This window comes from Pyrus communis, chromosome 13 (genome assembly GCF_963583255.1).
Source record: "Pyrus communis chromosome 13, drPyrComm1.1, whole genome shotgun sequence".
Taxonomy (NCBI): domain Eukaryota; kingdom Viridiplantae; phylum Streptophyta; class Magnoliopsida; order Rosales; family Rosaceae; genus Pyrus; species Pyrus communis.
The window spans coordinates 12,639,056-12,658,239 of NC_084815.1; the positions used below are offsets into that span (position 1 = coordinate 12,639,056).

The 19,184-nt window shown below is 37.9% G+C and overlaps 2 protein-coding genes across 3 annotated transcripts; one reads left to right on the forward strand and one right to left on the reverse strand.

Annotated features, from left to right (window-relative positions):
- The first annotated feature begins 5,654 nt into the window (after positions 1-5,654).
- Positions 5,655-8,414, forward strand: LOC137713636 (protein PSK SIMULATOR 1-like). Of its 2 annotated transcripts, none has more exons than XM_068452961.1 (2): positions 5,655-5,880; positions 6,319-8,414. In XM_068452961.1, exon 2 carries the CDS (start codon positions 6,896-6,898, stop codon positions 8,114-8,116), a length of 1,221 nt encoding a protein of 406 aa, XP_068309062.1. In that variant the 5' UTR covers positions 5,655-5,880; positions 6,319-6,895; the 3' UTR covers positions 8,117-8,414. Both variants share the same exon structure in this region, with proteins under 2 accessions (XP_068309062.1, XP_068309063.1).
- A 1,466-nt stretch (positions 8,415-9,880) lies between these two features.
- On the reverse strand, positions 9,881-11,653 carry LOC137712081 (cytochrome P450 76A2-like). Its single transcript, XM_068451227.1, has 2 exons — positions 10,727-11,653; positions 9,881-10,495 (listed from the first exon to the last, which is right to left on the reverse strand). The coding sequence occupies exons 1-2, from the start codon at positions 11,651-11,653 to the stop codon at positions 9,881-9,883; spliced, it is 1,542 nt and encodes a 513-aa protein (XP_068307328.1).
- Between the last annotated feature and the right edge of the window lie 7,531 nt (positions 11,654-19,184).

Here is a 19,184-nt window from a genome sequence, read left to right on the forward strand (position 1 = left end):
GCTCCTATCAACCATGTGTGCTCGTTTCAATACGCAACCACCTATGAGAGCGAAATCAAGTTAGTAAAATTGAGCAAGTAGTTGAAATATAAATGGAGAAATGATAATACACCTTGGGTCATTTCTTTGGATTGGGCAGCAGGAGCTTTTTTGGGTCGGTCGTCGAGGATTTTATTGACCACATCTTTGGCCGAGACACCAAAGAAGTCGCGGGTATACTTTTCCCACCAATCTCCAAAGGTGTCAGTACCAAGAGATTCAGGAATGGTCGGTCGGAGTCGAAATTTTTTACACTTTTCCTAAAACTCTTTTTCTGTATCTCTACACTTCTTCTTGGAGGAACCAGAGAGGCGTTCTCGACTTAAGAGAGAGCGAGAAGTAAGTAGGGGTACTAGGCAACCTTGGAGGTAGCCAAGCTGCCGGGCAACAAAGTGGGGATGATAGATCTCCCAACTGGCTCGGCGAGCGTCGCAACCGAGGGGAAGGTCGCGTGTCAACACGAACGCCCCCCAGTGTTGATGAAGATCAGCATCTTCAGTCTCATCCCATGATGACTTCAGAAGCCTGATCGAGGCAGGGTATTCTTGACGTCGACATATTAAGAATTCGTCGTCAGAAATGACGTTTAGGTCGAAGAAGTGTTTAAAGACTTCATCGGCCCGATGAGGAGGCGCCGATCGAGAGGCCAATTGAGGGCCGAACGTTCTGGTAGATTGCAAGATGGGAACTTCTGGCCGAAGTGTGGAAAAATAAACCTGCAGCTAGATTTGGAATACCCAGTGGGGTCCGTTCTGGTGCGAGTCGATTTTGTTGATGGTTGTTTCGGCCAGACAACGAATGAGATTGACAAGTATAGTTGAACTAAGCGCCAAGGAGTGACCACTAGCCAGGTTTTGAGCCACCGACATATTTTCGACAAGCACTTATTCGACTTGGTATAACATATAAACTTGTTGTACCAGTAGAATAGGAAGGCTTCGTGCTCGCTTTTCCGCAAACTTGCCTCCCCACGACCAGCGAAGTGGAGGATGAGGGTGTTGTAATTGAAAAAGTTATTGTGCAACTTTTGAACTTCTTCTTTTGAAGGTTCCTGACCTTCTCGGCTGAGCATCTCGACGGCCCGGTCGTCGAATAGTGCTTTGAGGTCGAGATTCGACGGGCACCAAGGGCAGCATCTATTTCGAGGCCAGATGGGGAAGTCCTAAAGATAGCTGAGATATCAAGGATGGTGGGGCTGAAAGGGCCGAAAGGAAGGATCATGGTGTTGGTGGCCGAGCGCCACAAACTCAGAGTCGCCATAAGTAGCTCTTTATTCATAGCAATCTCTATAGTCGAGAGTTTGATGGCGTCGTAAATGCTAAGAACCTTCCATTCTTTGCTGAAGAATTTTTCCATTCGTTCGACCCAAGCTGCGCAGGTTGCAGTGGTCGAGGGCCAAGCTCCTTGGGGCCTTACTAAGCACCACTTCGACCAATCAAACCCTTGCAGCAAGGGTGTCAGACATTGTTCTTTGAGGAGGTTGGTGATGAACGATGGCACTGCATCTTTAAAAAATGGCCCCAGAATTGATGAGTGGTGTTTAAGTCACTCTCGAAGCGCAATGTTTTGATGGCAGTCCGGTCAATGAAATCCTTACATTTGTTGCACTCGTCAGAGAGCTTTGAGATGAAGGATGTCATTGATGAAGATTCGAAGATTCGTCTGGGTGTGAAGGAGGTTTGTGAGATGTGAGGTTGAGACTTTCTGGTTTGGAAAAAGCAGGAATGGCGAGAGGAGGTTCAAAGTTTCTGAAGGCGTAAAATGCAAATGAAGGAAATTCAGGTATTTATAGGCATTTCAGAAGGAAGATCAAACGTTTGAGCTTCAAAAACGCTAGATTTTCAAATTTGAGGGAAAAATCGACTGGGAAATGGCCAATCATTTCGGATATCTCAGGAATCTCCAAGGATAGGATCGAGGTTCTCGAGGTTTTAGGACGCATGATTGCGTGCGGCGGCGAATTTAATGTATTGATGAGGAAAAGACGCTTTGGCGGGCGCACGGTTTCAAGAGCCATGATTAAGGGCTGTTAGGTTTATTGGAGAATCGACACGTGGCAGGACATCAGGAAAAACAGAAATTGTGCAATCATATTTCATAAATGCACGTGGTGATGGTTATCGAGACAGTTAAGTCTAAAGGCAAAGGACGTTTTCGCTTCTTCAAGGTTGAGATTTGATCGAGGATTGGCGATCGACGACCTTAGAAGCGAGGGGGCAATGTTTGGACCTAAAATTATTAGGTTGGGCCAAGTATGGAATTATTCTCGGCCCAAAAGCTATGTTCGAGGATTTCTACAAATCAGCCGATTCATGGGCCGCCTAAATAAAAGTCGACCAAACCCTGTTTGGAAAAGAATTTTCCAGATGAATAGGAAGTAGGTGGGCCCTATTGTGAAGCAGACGAATAAAGTGGTTAAGTCCTAATGCAGTAAGGATTCTCGGCCAGATAAGGATACTGGAAAGTGGAAGTGAATGTGGCCTAGTAAGAGGTTGAATTCAAAATCCTAATAGACGTGGGATTGGCCGAGATAAGATGGATTGGGGTAAGGAGTCCTAGTTCGAGTATGGTTAGGATTGGGTTTTGCTGCTATAAATAGAGAAAAGAGGGTGCAATTTAGGGATCTCCAATTCAACACACAACTGCCCTGTGCAAAACCTCTCAAACATCTTGAGATTTTTTATTTTCTTTTTTCCGCCGACATATCTTCAGTTTGGATAAACAACATTATGAAGGCAACCGGTGAACACCTTCAGTTTGGATAAACAACACTGTTGCCGTAGAATCAGCCGACCAAGGAGCACCTTCAGTTTTGATAAACAGCACTGCGTCGAGGCTGACTGGTTACCTATCCAAGCCTCGGTCAAGAAGGGTTTCTGAATCCTTATTGGTAGAGGTTATCTTATTAGCCTTCTCGGCGAAGTAAGGTGTTATGAGTTACGACATTCGCCGCATTGAACACCGAGTGATTTTATGATTGGATACTCACAAGTGAGTTTCAGAGTTCGGCATTCTGACGGACGAACCACATTCACCATCAAGACATACATCATCTTTGAATACTTATGTCCGTATAGTCTGGTGTCGATTTGACGTGCTTATACTCTCACGAATATAATCACTGTGACTAAATCCGGTGCCGATGATTTGTGAACTTCGCAGAACTAACAGTCTTGTCTTCAGGCTTGAGAATCCAAAGGCCGGATTTGTTTCTTCCTCGGCCGCAGTCGCAAGATAAAGAATCAGCAACGCGCTCAACGCAACATCAACAAATTTTACTCCTCGGCCGAGCTCGGCCGACGAGTTGGCACGCCCCGCATTCAACCGAAAAACATAGTTAGCTTATTAGTTGCTCAGCCTACGCACCACGTAGGCTTTGTAATTTTTAGGACCAACACCTTCACAAGACAAAAATGTTTAGTTGCTCCTTATTCGAGGCAGGTTACAGACAAGAAAACTAACCCTATTTGCCTTTTTTGTAATAGTGATGAAGAAGATCAACAACATCTCTTTGTAATTGCAGCTTTTCTCAAGATGTTTGGAGGATCTCCAATGGTCCAGTGCCCGTGAATTTAAGTTCATTTTTTATTTATGGGCTATCCCAGCTAAATGTGAATATGAATTTGAACTTTCTGATCTAAGTAAGGCTCTTCTAATTTATTGGCAAACGTGGAATGATAGCAATAATCTTACTTTCCATGATTGCAAGGCTCATCCTGCTAAGGTCTATATGGTTCTTGCTATAGTTGACATGCAATATTACCTTGCCAATAAAAATTTAAGATCAATTTGTACCTAGAATGCAACTCATGTTCATGATTCATCTCAATTAATTTTGATGGCTTTATTGTGGGTTCTAAGGCTGCTACTAGTTTCATCATAAGAGATGCTAAACGGTTCGCCTATTGTGGCTGGCGCCCGCAATCTTGATGAAGGATAATTTCTGTTGCCGAAAATCTTGCTCTTCGTGATGCTTTGAGATATGCAAAAGTAAAAAGTTGTAAGAAGGTGTCTATTAAAGGAATGCCACCATTTCTTTGTTTCTTTGTTTCTTCTTTGTTGTTGTTGGCCTCAATTACTGGCGCCCCAACCTAACCCCACAATGAAATTCCCAATGCTCTTCCCAACCATAAAAACCAAGTCCATGTCCAACAACACCCACTCACAAATACACATCCCTATTAATATAAAATAACACTAGCAGAGAGCACACACTTTGTGTGTAAACAACCACTCACCTCCTCCCACTTTCTCCTCAAGAGCAACCGTTTGAGTTCATTCAAACTATCCAAAAAACATCATGATTTCACTTACCTGTATGGGAAATTGATGGTGGGATGATTTTTCTTAATAAGTGTATATTTTTATCTCATGTAAATATTTCGATATAAAATTACTATTTTGCCCTCCTTATGTAAATATTGTGTATCAAAGATGAGGGCAAAATAGAAAAAAAGGGGAAAAAGTTCAAAAGATAGAAAATTACTATTTTGCCCTCCTCATGTCAACATTGTGTATTCAAAAGTGAGGGCAAAATTGAAAGAAAAAGGGGCAAAAAGTTGACAAGCCCTCTTCTCTTAATAGAATAGAATAAATGACAAGCTCTCTTCTCTTAATAGAATAGACTAGATGCCTTAACCCACCAAAATCCTCCAAAAATATACTCACTTTTGCCTTGACAATGTCACATTTATGATATAAATAACGTTCATGCCTTCTTTTTCCTCATAAAAAAATAAGAATCATTTTTGGATCATAGAATCAAATACTACACCAAGTATACGTATTTTAGTGTCTTTAAGTTGTTCAACCGATATGCTTCACTTGTTCATATTTGTGGCCACATTCAATGGTTTAAGATTAAGCCTTCGAACTTTAATATAATACTTGTTTAGGAGTGCTAATGCATGCACTTTGGTTCTTCATTTAGGATACATGACATCTCGTTATTAATAATACTCATAATCACTTAAGTTTAAAAATATATAACGAGTAATTTTTCTCACATCAATTAAGTAAAGAATTCAAACTAAAAACCTTGTGTTCGGGACAAAAATACAATTAGATCAATAGCTAGTTAGTACATCGAGTAATTATGCGTAGAAAAAATAAATTAAATAAACATATTAGGTGAGCCTAATATAAAAAGGCCTAATTAGATAACTAGTTCATGTGATGATAGGGTACTCGGAAGATAGCTCATGTCATTCAAACCTTAGGATTTAAGCTATTGTGGTGAAAGTTTGTTAGGATTTAGACCAAAAATTAAAAAATTCGTCAACTCTTCGTTAATTGTTAGCACATGAGACTCACAAGTGAGGCTCACGTGTTAACAATTAACAAAGAATTATGTTTTAGCCTCATATGTGTGGCTCACTTGCTAATAATTAATGAAGAGTAGATAAAATTTTCAATTTTGAATATAAACCCTAAATCCTAATTAGTTTTACCACAAGAGCTATCATTCGACTATCCTATCCCACGGAAACTAACCGTCCGTTTAGGCTTTTATAATAAAGTACCAAAAATGGAAAGAATTTGGAGTATCCCCAAGCCATGTAGTATCCTGTTTCTTCACCTCGATTGGACCGATTAGTACTTGTAGCGGAGTCTTTTCGCCTTGAGCTTTGTCTCCCTTGTTATCCTCCGCGTTGCGGGCGCGGCTATATGTACGCAGGTGGTGGGTACGGTAAAAACCTACCCACTCCCTCCAACTCGAACCCCCAAACCCCCAATCGCTCAAACCCTCGTCCTCCTTCCTCTGTTTCTGTAGCTCAATCATTTCTGTTTGGTTCTGCGCTTCAGATTGATGTCAAGCTTCCACCTTGTTCGAGCTAAAGGGTGAGTTTTCCTCCTACTGTATGTATGTACAGAGTTGGTACCAATGTATATGCTTGTGTTGGTGTACTGTCGTTTGAATCTGTGAGGGCTGTTTGGTTGGTGAGAAAATGTTGGAATTCGGGTGTTTGGGACCCGGGAAAATATTAATTTCGTTACTTGATTTTTGGGTATTAATTTTGCTGATACGGGGGGGGGGGGGGGGGAATTGATTTTTCAGTTACTGTTTGTTTCCCTATTTTCAATTTCTTACCGAGCAACCAAATGAAGGGTTAGACCCAGAATTGTTGTATATTAGTGTTTGGGTTCAGCATTGAGCTAAGGTGGATTTTGGGATTTAGGGTTAATTCTATGAAATTCTGTGGTTTTTTGGCTCAAGAAATTGTGATTTTGTTTTGTGTTTAACAATATAATAAAGTTCAACTTCTTGTTTTGGGACAGGAAAGAGATCTACTGAGATTTCTGTTTTGGGTTAGTTTGCACTTTGCAGTGTATGTGCTTAAATGGGGAGTGAGATCGTGTGTGAGTCCTGGTTCGGTAGTTTGAGGTTCTCATGGAGTCATGTGGCTGAGGCTGACAAGCCGGTGATTGGCATTCTGGCGTTTGAAGTTGCTGGGTTGATGTTAAAGGTGGTTGATTTATGGAATAGTGGGAGTGAGAATGAGATGCTTAGGTTGAGGGAAGAGGTTGTTAACTCGATTGGGGTCAGAAGGCTTGTGTCTGATGACGACTATTACTTGATGGAAATTGCAGTGAATGAGACAGTTGAGAATTTGGGATATCTGGCAGTGTCTGTTGTCAGGCTTGGGAAGAAGTGCACCGACCCTGTGTATCACCGTTTTGAAGAATTTTTTGATGACCCTGTGGAGAATGGTTTTCAGTGGTTTGGGTGGCCATACAAGTGGAAGAAAATGGAGAGGAAAGTGAAGAAAATGAAGAGATTTGTTGAAGCAACAATGCAACTATCCCAGGAGCTGGAAGTGCTGGCAGAGCTTGAGCAAACTCTGAGCTGAGTAGAATGCGCGCTAATCCTGATGTAAATCGGGTAAAATTGCTCAAGTTTCAACAGAAGGTAATGTGGCGGCGTCAAGAAGTAAAAGGTTTACAAGAGATGTCTCCATGGAGTAGAACATATGATTACACTGTCCGACTTTTGGCAAGATCCCTTTTTACAATGTTAGATAGGATAAAGCTTGTCTTTGGATTTCATCAAATGGCTTTGGGACAGGGAATGGATAGCTCTGAAGTTATCAATTCCGTTTGTCTTTCTCGCAGTCATTCATTTTCTGCTCTTATGCACTCTTCTGTTCATCCATCTGATGGTAATCTATGTGGGTCTGGACCTCTTGGGAGGTCGCTTGCAAAGACGAGGCTTAATGCTTATAAGAATAGAACAAACAACCAGCGGCAACCTCATCACCAGTCATCCATCCAACATGGAAGTTACTCCCAATTAAAACCCAAACAGTTTGCTCATGTTGGTACGTTTGAAGGATGCATGACTGGTGGAAGTAATTCTCCTGTTTTTGAGAGCTGCAAGCCTGAAATGGGTGGTTCTATGAGGTTGAGAAGTACTGGTATCAAACATTTTGATAGCTTAAAGTACACACATATGGGATCCCAATCTTTCAGTCATGGCATCTATTCTAAACCATCCCTGTTCAGTTCAAAATGTACACTACTGAATGCTCCACCGTCTACCCTTGGCGATGCTGCTCAAGCGCTCCATTACGCACATGTGATTGTTTTGATTGAAAAGATAGCTTCATCACCTCACTTGATCAGCCCTGACGAAAGATCTAATCTTTACAATATGTTGACCAAAACTATAAGGACTGCCCTGAGAGCTAGACTGAAGTTCTATGCCAAAACTATGGGCTCATCTGTCTATAATCCCGACCTTGCAGGAGGGTGGAATCTGGCGATGGAGCAGATCTTGGAATGGCTTGCTCCACTAGCCCATAACATGATACGGTGGCATTCTGACCGCAAAATTATGAAGCAGCAGGAAGTTTCCAAGACGTATGTGCTTCTGGTCCAGACCCTCTACTTCGCAAGTCAGGCTAAAACTGAAGCTGCAATTACAGAGCTGCTCATAGGTCTGAACTACATGTGCATGGTTGACGAACTTAATAGGAAGGCTTTGCGGGACGCTGGTGGCAGCCGACCATACGATGATTATATGCTCAAACGGGATGAAATTTCCCAACAAATTCTGGAGACGGCAATAGCGTTTTGAACTTGCATTATAAGATGAAGATGTTCAATCAATGAAGTGATTTAGAGAAGCATGAGTTACATGACAACACTTCGAAGAGGTATTTCTAAGCGATCGGATATCGAATAACTCCACTATTGAGATGTTTAAAGCATCAAATTAACACGTTTCGCTTCTCTTTTTGTATTTTGTTTTTCTTCTTGGAACTCAAAAGAATCTTTCATTTGTTCATATGATGGATGAATTGGGGGCCAACGGTCACTTTCTTGTAAAGCATATCTTGTAATTCGAAACTCTGCGGCATCACGGAATGGTATATTTGCACTGCTCTTTTGACATATCCATATCTGTTTTTTGGAAGTTGAAATGATTGCCGCACTCCCTTTTGCCCTCCTCGACTCCTACGCCTCATTTTGTTCCTTGATTCTCATTCGATCTATTCAATCTGATGACTACAAGAAATGTCTAAAGAGGATTGCAAGATGTGAAAAGGCAAAAATCTCTCCTCTTTCGGAAGTAGTACAGGCTCGCATTAGGCAAAAAAACCAACAAACCGGGAAACCGAAGCAGACCAAGGGAAAACAATCGAAGATAACTGAGTTGACCAAAATTGAACTCAAACCGAACTGAACCAAGCATAGGCTGTATCTTGTAACACCACTAACCAGTCTTTAACTTGGAAATATCATATTTTGCTATGGTTAGTCCTTGTGGGCAAGTTTTGACTGTTGGTTAATTATGTTCTTCGTATGTATCAACGGTCAGAAATTGTCCATGTGTTGACTGCATTGTTCGTATTGTGATTCTGATTCAACTAAGACCAATCACTTAAGGACATTAGGTAGCCGGTTGGACCCTTATATACCAACTACAAGGCAAAATCCAGATGAGTAACTTTTTGTTATGTAATTTTTACTAATAAAAAACCATGCGTAATCACTCAATTGATCTCCTTTTCTACGCAATGATTCTTCAACAATGCCATACAACCTTCATTTTAAAACTTTTTTCACCCAACTTGTGGCTTTCACACATCTTATAATACAACGTTGTTGTAGCATATAAGTTGAGTAACAGTTTGACGTAATATTATTATTTATTAGCAATAATGTTTCAATCATCTAATTGTATAAAAATAAATAGAAGGGTTCGGTAAAAATTGTCTATTATTTGTTACAATTGATTGACTAGACAACTTATAAAATTAGTTTTTTATAGAGATGATTTTAACAGAGTAAATTATAATATGAACAGTTTTGACTAGAAATACGAATATATCTGAATCAGTCACTAAATGAATTGAGTAAGAATTCCTCCTTAATCTTGAGAAGCATTGTTTTTCAAAATAAATGAGCGTCAAAGTGGATTCTTATCATGGCCATTGGTAAAAGCATTAATAGAACATTGTCACGCCTTTCAGTGAATAAATTTAGTGTTGGCCACAATATTCCAATATTAAACAAGTCGATTAGAACCAAGCATTCAGGACACATGAACATCAATGGTGAAAGTCAACTATTCAAAAAGCATAACATGCACGTTATTTAGTACTATAGTCTAGTGTTATTCCTCTTTACTTGCAAGTGAGAGGTCTTCTTCACTTAGGTTTGATTATTGTCAAAGACGAATTTAAACCACATTATTGATAGCCTATTTTGAGGCTTAACCCACTCTCCCACCCCTTAGTGTAGATAATACCCTTTGTTAAAAAAAAAAAATAAATAACATGCAAGATCGTTGTCCAGAAGCAATCAGATGAGACATATCAAAAGTCTTGATCAAACCCTATAAGGAGCACTTCGTGGGCACCGCTAGCAATGGCTCAGATTTTCTCATTGTTATCCCCAAATTTTCCTTCCAATCCATGGTTTCTCTAGTAACATTTGCATCCAGTGACCAATCAAATTGGTGAAGCAACGTCCCCAATGTAAGATGCAGCATTCTATGAGCCAGAGGCACACCGGCACACATTCTTCTCCCAGCTCCAAACGGAATCAACTCATAATTCTGCCCCTTGTAATCAGTCTTTGAGCCTATGAACCTCTCGGGCTTAAACAACGTCGGCTCATCACACCACACATCTGGATCTCTTCCAATTGCATAAACATTCACAAACACCTGTGTGTCTTTGGGTACAAAGTACCCCATGAAACTGGTGTCATGCATTGCCTTTCTTGGTACTAGGAAAGGAATTGGTGGATGCAATCTGAGTGTTTCTTTGATTATGCCCTGCAAGTATGGAAGATTATCGATATCACTCTCTTCAATCTTTCTGCTTGGGCCTATTACTCGATTGAGCTCGGCTTTCGCCTCGACAAGCGTTGCCGGGTTGCATAACAGCTCGGTCAATGCCCATTCTGTGGTGCTGCTTGTTGTTTCGGAACCAGCCATAAATATTTCCTGCACCACTCCACACATTTTCAGTTTCTCACCATTCATTCCTTAAGTGAAACGTGAAGGGTAATTAATGTTCTCGTGCGAGATATATATGTTGTCAGATGTCAATCTCGAACGCAACGTTAAGGCAATAATCAAGCTAATGATAATCCAAATTCACAATTTCTCAAGCAGTATGACAATACAACATTTCAACAAATTTGAAGGTTAATTTAGAGCTAATAAAAAACTTACCAGTATGAAAATATTGAGATCGTGATCAGAGATTTTAGCTGGCTCGTCAATTCCGTTGCCTTCAAATTCAAGCAACACATCCAAGAAGTCCTTAGTTTTCTCTCCACCCAACTCCCTCTCTTGGAAGCGTTCTTTGACAAACTTAGAGGCAATTTGTATAGCTTTTCCAAGATCCCTTTTCATCTTCCTCTTCAAGCCTTGCGGATCAAGCCACCTCAGCCATGGAAAAAAATCTACCACGTTGCCACTCCCATTCCACTCCATCAGTCCATTCATTGCTTTAAAAAACTCCATCCCTTCTTCCGAATTCGGATCCACCAAGTCCCTAGACAGCATGAGGTTGCCAAGAAGGTTGAAAGTCATAAGGAACACGAAACGCGCCACATGAACCCCACGCCCTTCTTTGACTTTGGACGCTTCCTCTTCAATCCACAACTGCATGTTGTCTATGCACTTTCTTCTTATGAAAGCCGTCTCGTTGATGCGTTTGTTCACCACCATCTCCACTGTCACTAACCGCCTCATCACGCGCCAGTGTGTGCCGTACGGGGCCATTGCCAGGGAACCTTTGTGGTAGTCATGAACTCTAGCGTTTTCGTTGACTGTGCGCTCTACAAATGAGAGGTCATGGTTCTTGAAAAACTCTGCAGCTGCCTTGGCAGATTGAACTGACATAGTGTTTCTCACACCAAGTGTAAGCCAAATTACGGGGCCGAACTTGTGTCCTAGGTCAGTGAGAGTCCTGTGTGGCATTGTGCCAAGGTCGAACATGTTGCCGATTACAGGCCATCCTTTTGGTCCGGGAGGAAGCCTACGGTGACTCGAGTTTGATGAACTCCGGCGGATCAAGAAGATCAGAACTGGTAAAAAGAAGATTATCAAGCAGACAAGAAAATTCCACTCATTGAAGTTGAAGAAATGAAGCATTGTAAGGGTTTTGCTCTCTAAAATCAGTAGGATGTAAGCAAAGTTTTTGTTAATCTATAACTAGATTTCATAGGAAAGTCTCAATATATTAGCCTTTTGATTATTGTTTAGAAAAGGTAATAAAGAACATTATTGAATTAATTACGACCTTCGACAAAAAAAAAAAAATAAATAAAGAAGTTACGACCAGTTCTTAGGCAGTGATGTAAATATTTTAATCAATTTTTAGTGTTTATTTTGTTTTAAATTAGTTTATTTTTGAAACTAGAGAATCATTTTGAAAGAATCAACACAAGATTTGAAGGAATCATTTTGTCTCATATAACCAAAGTAAATTGAAAGAAATTAATTGGTATATTTGTGTGACGCATCTACCCACAGAAGACCTTGAAATGGCAACGTTTGATTGGATTAATCCCTTGGACTTTCGGAGGACAAGACAACCCACCTTAATCATTTTTATATTAATACTACTCTTCGTATAACAATAAACGTGTTTGACCATAAGGTAGGAAAAATGATACCACTTTATAATATAACAGTTTAGTAATATTCTTTTGCATTTTTAAATGAGATGTTTTAAGTAAGAATCTCGTTTGTGATGAATTTAATACCTTTAATTCTCTATTTTTTTAATGTAAATATATCGTCGTATAAAAAAATAAAAAAAAAAAAGTTCCAGACTTACGATTTCTAATTTTGCACTGTTTTTTATTTATTTATTTTTATTTTATTTTATTATTATCCTTAATTCTCATTGATTTATTTAATTCATTGGTGAGGAAAAAAGTGATTTAAATGCATGATTAGGGTTTTCAAGATAGTATGCATAATTCGACAACATTATCCAACAAAAATGCGATACATGTGAGATCACTTTGAACCTTATTGATTTTTGGCAAATAAGATGGTAACTTTTCGGCCACCAAGTTAGATTCATGAGAGTGACTGGTCAGTACATGCTATGTCTTCTTTACTAGGAGAGTGACTGGTCTTCAGTCATTGGTGTAAATGACACCAGGACAAGTATGTAGGTGCTCAATAGTAAGTGAGTCTATTGAACGCAATCAACAAGGAGTTCTCATATTCATGCGACTCGAGAACTCGTGGTTGGGATAATGCAAAATAATCATTTGACTTGAGACATCATAGTTGTCCTGTGGTTTGGTCTTAGTCTTTGACTGTGTTAAAGGCATTTTGTTTGAGGGCATCCTGGGAATAAGCTACTATTCATGTGAGCATGTGAATGTAAAACAAGGGATCTCTAACCTTCAAACCGTTGAGGGATAATACTCTATGTTATGATCAAGAATCCCTTGCCAGAGTACAAATGAGATTTAGGAAGTCGTTTCAAATCACATTCAAGGTAATCATATGGACAAGAGAATTATATTGGATAGTAGACATGAATAAGCTATCAACCAAACAATGTGATCAAGAGTATTAAATTAGAGAGAATCTGTATTGCATTGTAATCCTAAACTCAATAGGCTCTCCAACCTTTTTTGATTAGCTTATGTAGCCATGACATATTGCTAGGTGCCACTCATGGTTTGTGGAATCCCTGAAGATGTATAATTACTAAAGGAAAAGTAAGTTTCAATTCACAATTGATTAGTAAGATTTCTAATCACTCATTGCCTCACTAAAAGGAACATAATGGATTGCACACCGTGTAAGGCAATGATTGAAGGACATAATGAAGTTGAGTAAGGACAATTAAACAGTTTTATTGTATATGCAAAGATTAATTAATATGTTAATTAATCATACGAAAGGTTTTTTAGAATTTAAGTTCGTTTCGGATTTTAGGGCCCAAATAGATTTTCATCTACAAGGCCCATTGAGTTTCAGTTGTAGGACAACTAAAATTAAATGGGAATTATTTCAAAAACAACTTTATAGCTTTAACCATCCATGCTAGGGTGAGTGTGATGGTGGACTTACTACAAGTTTGCCATTCACTTGAAAAGAGGTATAAAAGCAACTTTAAAGCTTTAACCTCTTTGGGCTTTCTTTGAGGAAAGATGAGAGAACACAAGCTCTCTCTTTCTCTCTAGAGAGGCTGGCCATATGGGAGAAGGAAGCTAGCATTTCCTTCCTCCCATATAACTCATCTTTTTCCTTCCATCATCCGTGTGTTGAAACTTAGAGGCCTCCAACTTTAGTGGTTTTTGAAGAGTCTATTCTTCCATCCAAATCCAAGAAGACAAAGAACCAAGAAGCAAACTTCTTACATCCATATTCATGGAGCCAAGGAGTAAGGATGCAAAGGATTGAAGGCCTTTTCATGGGTGATTAACCTTTGTTAAGCAAAAAGGTGCTTCAAAGGTGTAACAAACCTTAACTCTCCTTTTGATTTTAGTTGAGTCTTGGTTAACACAACTACTAAGCTTCGAATTTCATGTTTTAAATTTTGTTTTAGAGTGCATACAAGCATGCTTCTACCATTGTTAAATGCATGTATTATGTTGTTCAATGAACTTAGTTTATAAAAAAATTTCGTACAAGTAGTATCAAGATCCTATGTCTAGTAGTTGGTTCACCCTTTTGAGTTTTGTTGTTCATAGCTTATGATTTGAATATTGTAATAGTTATGAGCTTTATTCTTGACTCTTGGAATGTAAATTTTGAGTGAAAATTTGTCATCTCAAAAGTTGTAGATGTAGCTCAAATGAGCATGAGTTTTGGAGCTAAAATTTAGAGCATTTTGTTGGGGGAAATTTGGCAAATTCATGGGTGGATTTTTGGGTTCATGTTTGTCCTGTTCAAAGAGTATTAAAGTGACATTAGGAACCCCTAAGTACCCAAGTATGTCAATATGTTAATCGTCTTTTGTTTGAGGGAGTTTTAGGTTTCTTTGGATGAAAAATGTTCATGAAACTCTTATGTGTTTTCATGAATGTTCTTCATTGTTCTTGTTGCGTTCTTCACGTTCATAACAAGAACAAAAAGTTTGGGAGTTTGATTCAAAATTACTTTGTGTTTAGTTTAGTTTTTGTTTGTCTTGGTTTGTGTGATTAGATTGGTAGTATTCCACTATTTTTTTGCCAAACAATAGATTTGTTAGATTAGATGTTAGATTAAGGAACTGACGGGGTTCGAACCTACACCGTGGTGCAAGGGCATCATTCCTTTCCATCACTATAGTAGAGGGCCACTTGTGGTACTTTTCCACTCATTATCTACACTAAGGGTGTGAGGGAGTAGACTAAGCCTCACAAGGCTAGCGATAGTGTGGTTCAAATTCGCCTTTGCCGAGAATCGAACCTAAAACCTCTAACTTACGAGTGAAGAGGAATACCACTAGACCGTAGTACTAAGCGGCCACTTTCCTCTCACCTTTTGAATTGTGAAACTCACCAAAAGTTTTTCACACTATCTCTCTCTTCAAATCTGGCCACCCCTACAAGTCGGGTATTTTTGGGGGTTTCTTGCAATTACATAAAGTTTGATACTTTTGTGTATTTCACTTTACCCAATAGTTTATGTTTTTACATAAAGACCCAAAATCACTAAATGACAAACTGTTTTGCTCCATCAATGAAGTTTTTGTAATTTTTTGGTTTTAATTGTAATAACATAAAGTTGTGAACATTTGTGCATTTACAAAGTGGCCCCAAAAGTTTTTGTTTTGCACAATGGGACAAAATATTTCCCCATCTTTAAATCTACGTGTCGCCTCCATGATTTATGGGATTATTTTTTGCTTCACAGCAGTAACACAAGGCGTCATTAATTATTAGGAAAACTAACCAAAAGGGCTTGGAAACTTTGACTTTAACCAAAAGTCATGTTAGAACTTTATTTAATAGTTAGTATAAAGCCCAATACTCAATCAGCCTAACTAAAATGGCCAAACCAAAATAACATGCTGATTTGTTGATTTTACCCCTAATATTTTAGGTTAACTTACCTTAGTTATTCAGTGAGTTTAGTTATTTTGAAATAAGAAGGCTTTGTTTGCAGAATAGAGTTCTTCGATCCTTTTTCTGCAACTGGTTGACGGTTTTGAGAGTCCATTTTGAAATCTTGATCATTGTTGTTCATCGTTTTACTGGAGTTCTGTAATCTAATCGTCTTTCTTCGTAGTTTCGTTAGAGTTTCATTTTTTGATTGGAGCTTATCATCATTATATTACAGGGTTGAAGAAGATTTTGTTGTTTTGTTTTGCAAATAATTTGTTTAGTTTTGTATTGACTGATACTGTCACATCTCGGCCCGGGGCGGATCACTTTCCGGGCCCACTCCATCACCGTAGCACGATATTGTCCGCTTTGGGCTTACCATTCTCTCACGGTTTTGTTTTTGGGAAATCACGAGCAACTTCCCAGTGGGTCACCCTTCATGGGATTGCTCTAGCCCCCTTCTCGCTTAACTTCGGAGTTCCTACGAAACCCGAAGCCAGTGAGCTCCCAAAAAGCCTCGTGCTAGGTAGGAATGGGAATATACATATAAGGATCACACCCCTGGGTGATGTGGGATGTCACAATCCACCCCCCTTAGGGGCCCGATGTCCTTGTCGGCACATTTCCAGCCAGGGATTGGCTCTGATACCAATTTGTCACATCCCGGCCCGGGGCGGATCATTTCCCGGGCCCGCTCCACCACCGTAGCACGATATTGTCTGCTTTGGGCTTACCATTCCCTCACGGTTTTGTTTTTGGGAACTCACGAGCAACTTCCCAGTGGGTCACCCATTATGGGATTGCTCTAGCCCCCTTCTTGCTTAACTTCGGAGTTCCTACGAAACCCAAAGCCAGTGAGCTCCCAAAAGGCCTCGTGCTAGGTAGGGATGAGAATATACATATAAGGATCACACCCCTGAGCGATGTGGGATGTCACAGATACTTTGTTGGTTAATTTGTGTTCAGATTACAATATTTCAGTTTCTGAATTTCTCCATTTGTAGCTATTTTGAAGAATTGCAGTAAATTTTATTTTAAATTTTTTATGTCTTGTTTATATTATATGTTTTGGGTAGATGTTTTAGTTTAATTTTCCCTTAGTTTTCATATTTTTTTAGGAATTTTCCCTTGTTCATCACATTGTTTGTGTTTAGCATTTTAGAAATAGTGAAAGTCTTATTATAGTTTATGAAACAGTGGTTATTATAATAATTTTTAGTTTTTTATTTGTTTTTTATTGTTTTGTTTTAAAAATAGTGTTGGTTTTTTGTTCTTTTATTTTTTTTTTATTTTTTTTTATGTATATGGTTTCAAAAACATTTATTGTTTTGTTTGAAAAATATTGAATTCAGTTTTGCAACAAATTCATAAACAATTGTGGTTATGTTTACATTTTGTTGTTGATTATTGTTATATGTGTTATTAATATTTGTTTATTGATTTGTAATTTTTTTTTTTTTTTTTTTGTTTTAAATAGTTATAGAGAATGGTAAACTAGCTCAGTTTACATATGGTGGTTTATTCGGTGTTAGTTTTATTTGATCAACTTCTACATTCGATCAAATTTGTATTGATCTTTGTTCTAGGTTTAAGGGTTTGAGACTTGGTTGTTTTGAGTTGCGATATGCTTTGAATGAAAATCCTACTTGTCTCTTAGATTATGGTGTAGATGCTATGAATATGTTGCTGGTTCTTGATGTTGTTGGAAAATCTGTCGTATAAATATTAGTTATCGATAAATGTGCTCATTCTATAGTTTATTACCAACGGATAACGTATCTTCTTTGTGATGTACAATAGGCTTTATGATTATTGTTAGTGAAAATGATTATTTAGGAAGTATGGTGTTCTTATGGTATCCATAATTATATGTCATGTGAATGAAATAGTTAGATAGAATCTGAGGGGCAAGTTTTTAAGGGAGATAGTGTTGATTTCTGAGATAAGTTGAAGAAGTTTTTTGTTGAATGGGGTTTCAATTTGAAGTATTTGAAGAATGATAAGAATTGCATTAGTGCTCAGTGTTCTAGGAAGGAATCTAATGTTGTCTTTGGTGTGTGTATGCGTCTAAGTGTGATATTAATGACTTTTTCATTATTCGGAAGTTGTATAATGTGCATACATGCAAGGGTATGATTAGAAAGAAGAAAAACAAAGTTGTTAGCCATCAGTTTGTTGCTTTTCTCATCAAGGATAATGTTCAATCAAATCCTCTTATTAAACCGAAAGAGATTATTTCAAGCTTAAAACAGTTTGTTGCCTTGCACATCATTGCTTTTGAGAGCTTCAGTGTCTACTTCTTGATCTGTTACTTTTGTCATTAATATAACACTTTTCTCTCGGAATGTTTCTTCCCCATCATTGTGTTCAATTGTTTGTTGTATTCCCTCATCATGGACTATGCCTTCTTCATTTTGCTCCTTGTTTGATTCGGAAACAGCTTAGGCTTTTTCTTTTTTCTTTCTCATAGTCATTGTCGACTGTTGCAGTGTTTGAAAGGTTTTCTTCTGCCTCTTTGATCCATCTTCATTCTTTTCTTTAACTGCTACCTTTTTTTCTCCTTTGTTGTGATTGTTTTTGTGCCCTTTTTTCTATGTGCTGTGCGTTGGTTTTGTAACAATGCCTTCTTCGGGAATGTTTTCAATCTGTAGATGAATAGTTTCCTTCCTTGTACGTGATATTTTTTTTTTGTAAATTATTTTTGAAACTGAAGATATTTTGCAAACTGTTTATGAAAGTGTACCAACATAAGAAATTGTTTATGAAACTGAGAAAAAAACAAAGTATTTTGTAGATCCACATAAATATTTTTATTTTGTTGAAGTGAGTAAAGCACAAAGATGAAATTACAATAGTAAGTGCAATTTAGGATGATATAAGTTTATACATTACAAGCTAAGTTAGTAAAAAGTGTTAGTTTCGTAGATCTGTGATGAAATGATGTTGGGTGAAGAGAAAAAGTTGATTTCATTAAAATGGTGTTTAAATTCTTACGTGTCATTGTTTTTGTGGTTGATTCGAGTTGATCTAATTTATGCAAGTAGTGAACTAAGTATAAAATTGTTAAATTTGTGGAGGAATTTTTTTTTGTATTATTGTTTGGAATTTTTTTTTTTTTTTACATTTTGTTTGTACCTTTTGGATCACTTGTTGATATCATTTAATTTTTAAAATATAAAGAATAAATATGTTTTATTTTTAGTTTCATAAATAGTGTAAACTCATTTTCATAAACAGTGTTCGTTGTCAACTTTCATTTACATGTCCGTTTTTTTTTTTTATTGTTGTGCATAAATGATTTTAATTTTAATGTTGAAATTATATATATTTGAATGATAATTTTGGATAATAATGTGGACAGTTTTTTGCAATAGACATAACTAAATTATTGTTCAAAAATGATAACAATTTATTTTTGTAAATTTTATCAAATGCACTATATTATATAATTTGAAATTCATGATGTAATATGTAGTAGAACTATTATAATTTTCACAATTGTTTTATATCTAGTCATATAATGCGATATGAAATTACATTCATTAATTAATTCACAGGCTAATAATGTCTTCTTCATCATAACCATCTAGTATTGTTGTTTTTTTTTTTTCCTAGAGTTGCAT

Coding starts and splice junctions, on each gene's coding strand:
- LOC137712081 (XM_068451227.1), bottom strand. CDS start 11,653: ATGCTTCATTTCTTCAACTTCAATGAGTGGAATTTTCTTGTCTGCTTG. Junction 10,496..10,726: donor ATCTCAATATTTTCATACTG/GTAAGTTTTTTA, acceptor GGAGTGGTGCAG/GAAATATTTATGGCTGGTTC.
- LOC137713636 (XM_068452961.1), top strand. CDS start 6,896: ATGCGCGCTAATCCTGATGTAAATCGGGTAAAATTGCTCAAGTTTCAA.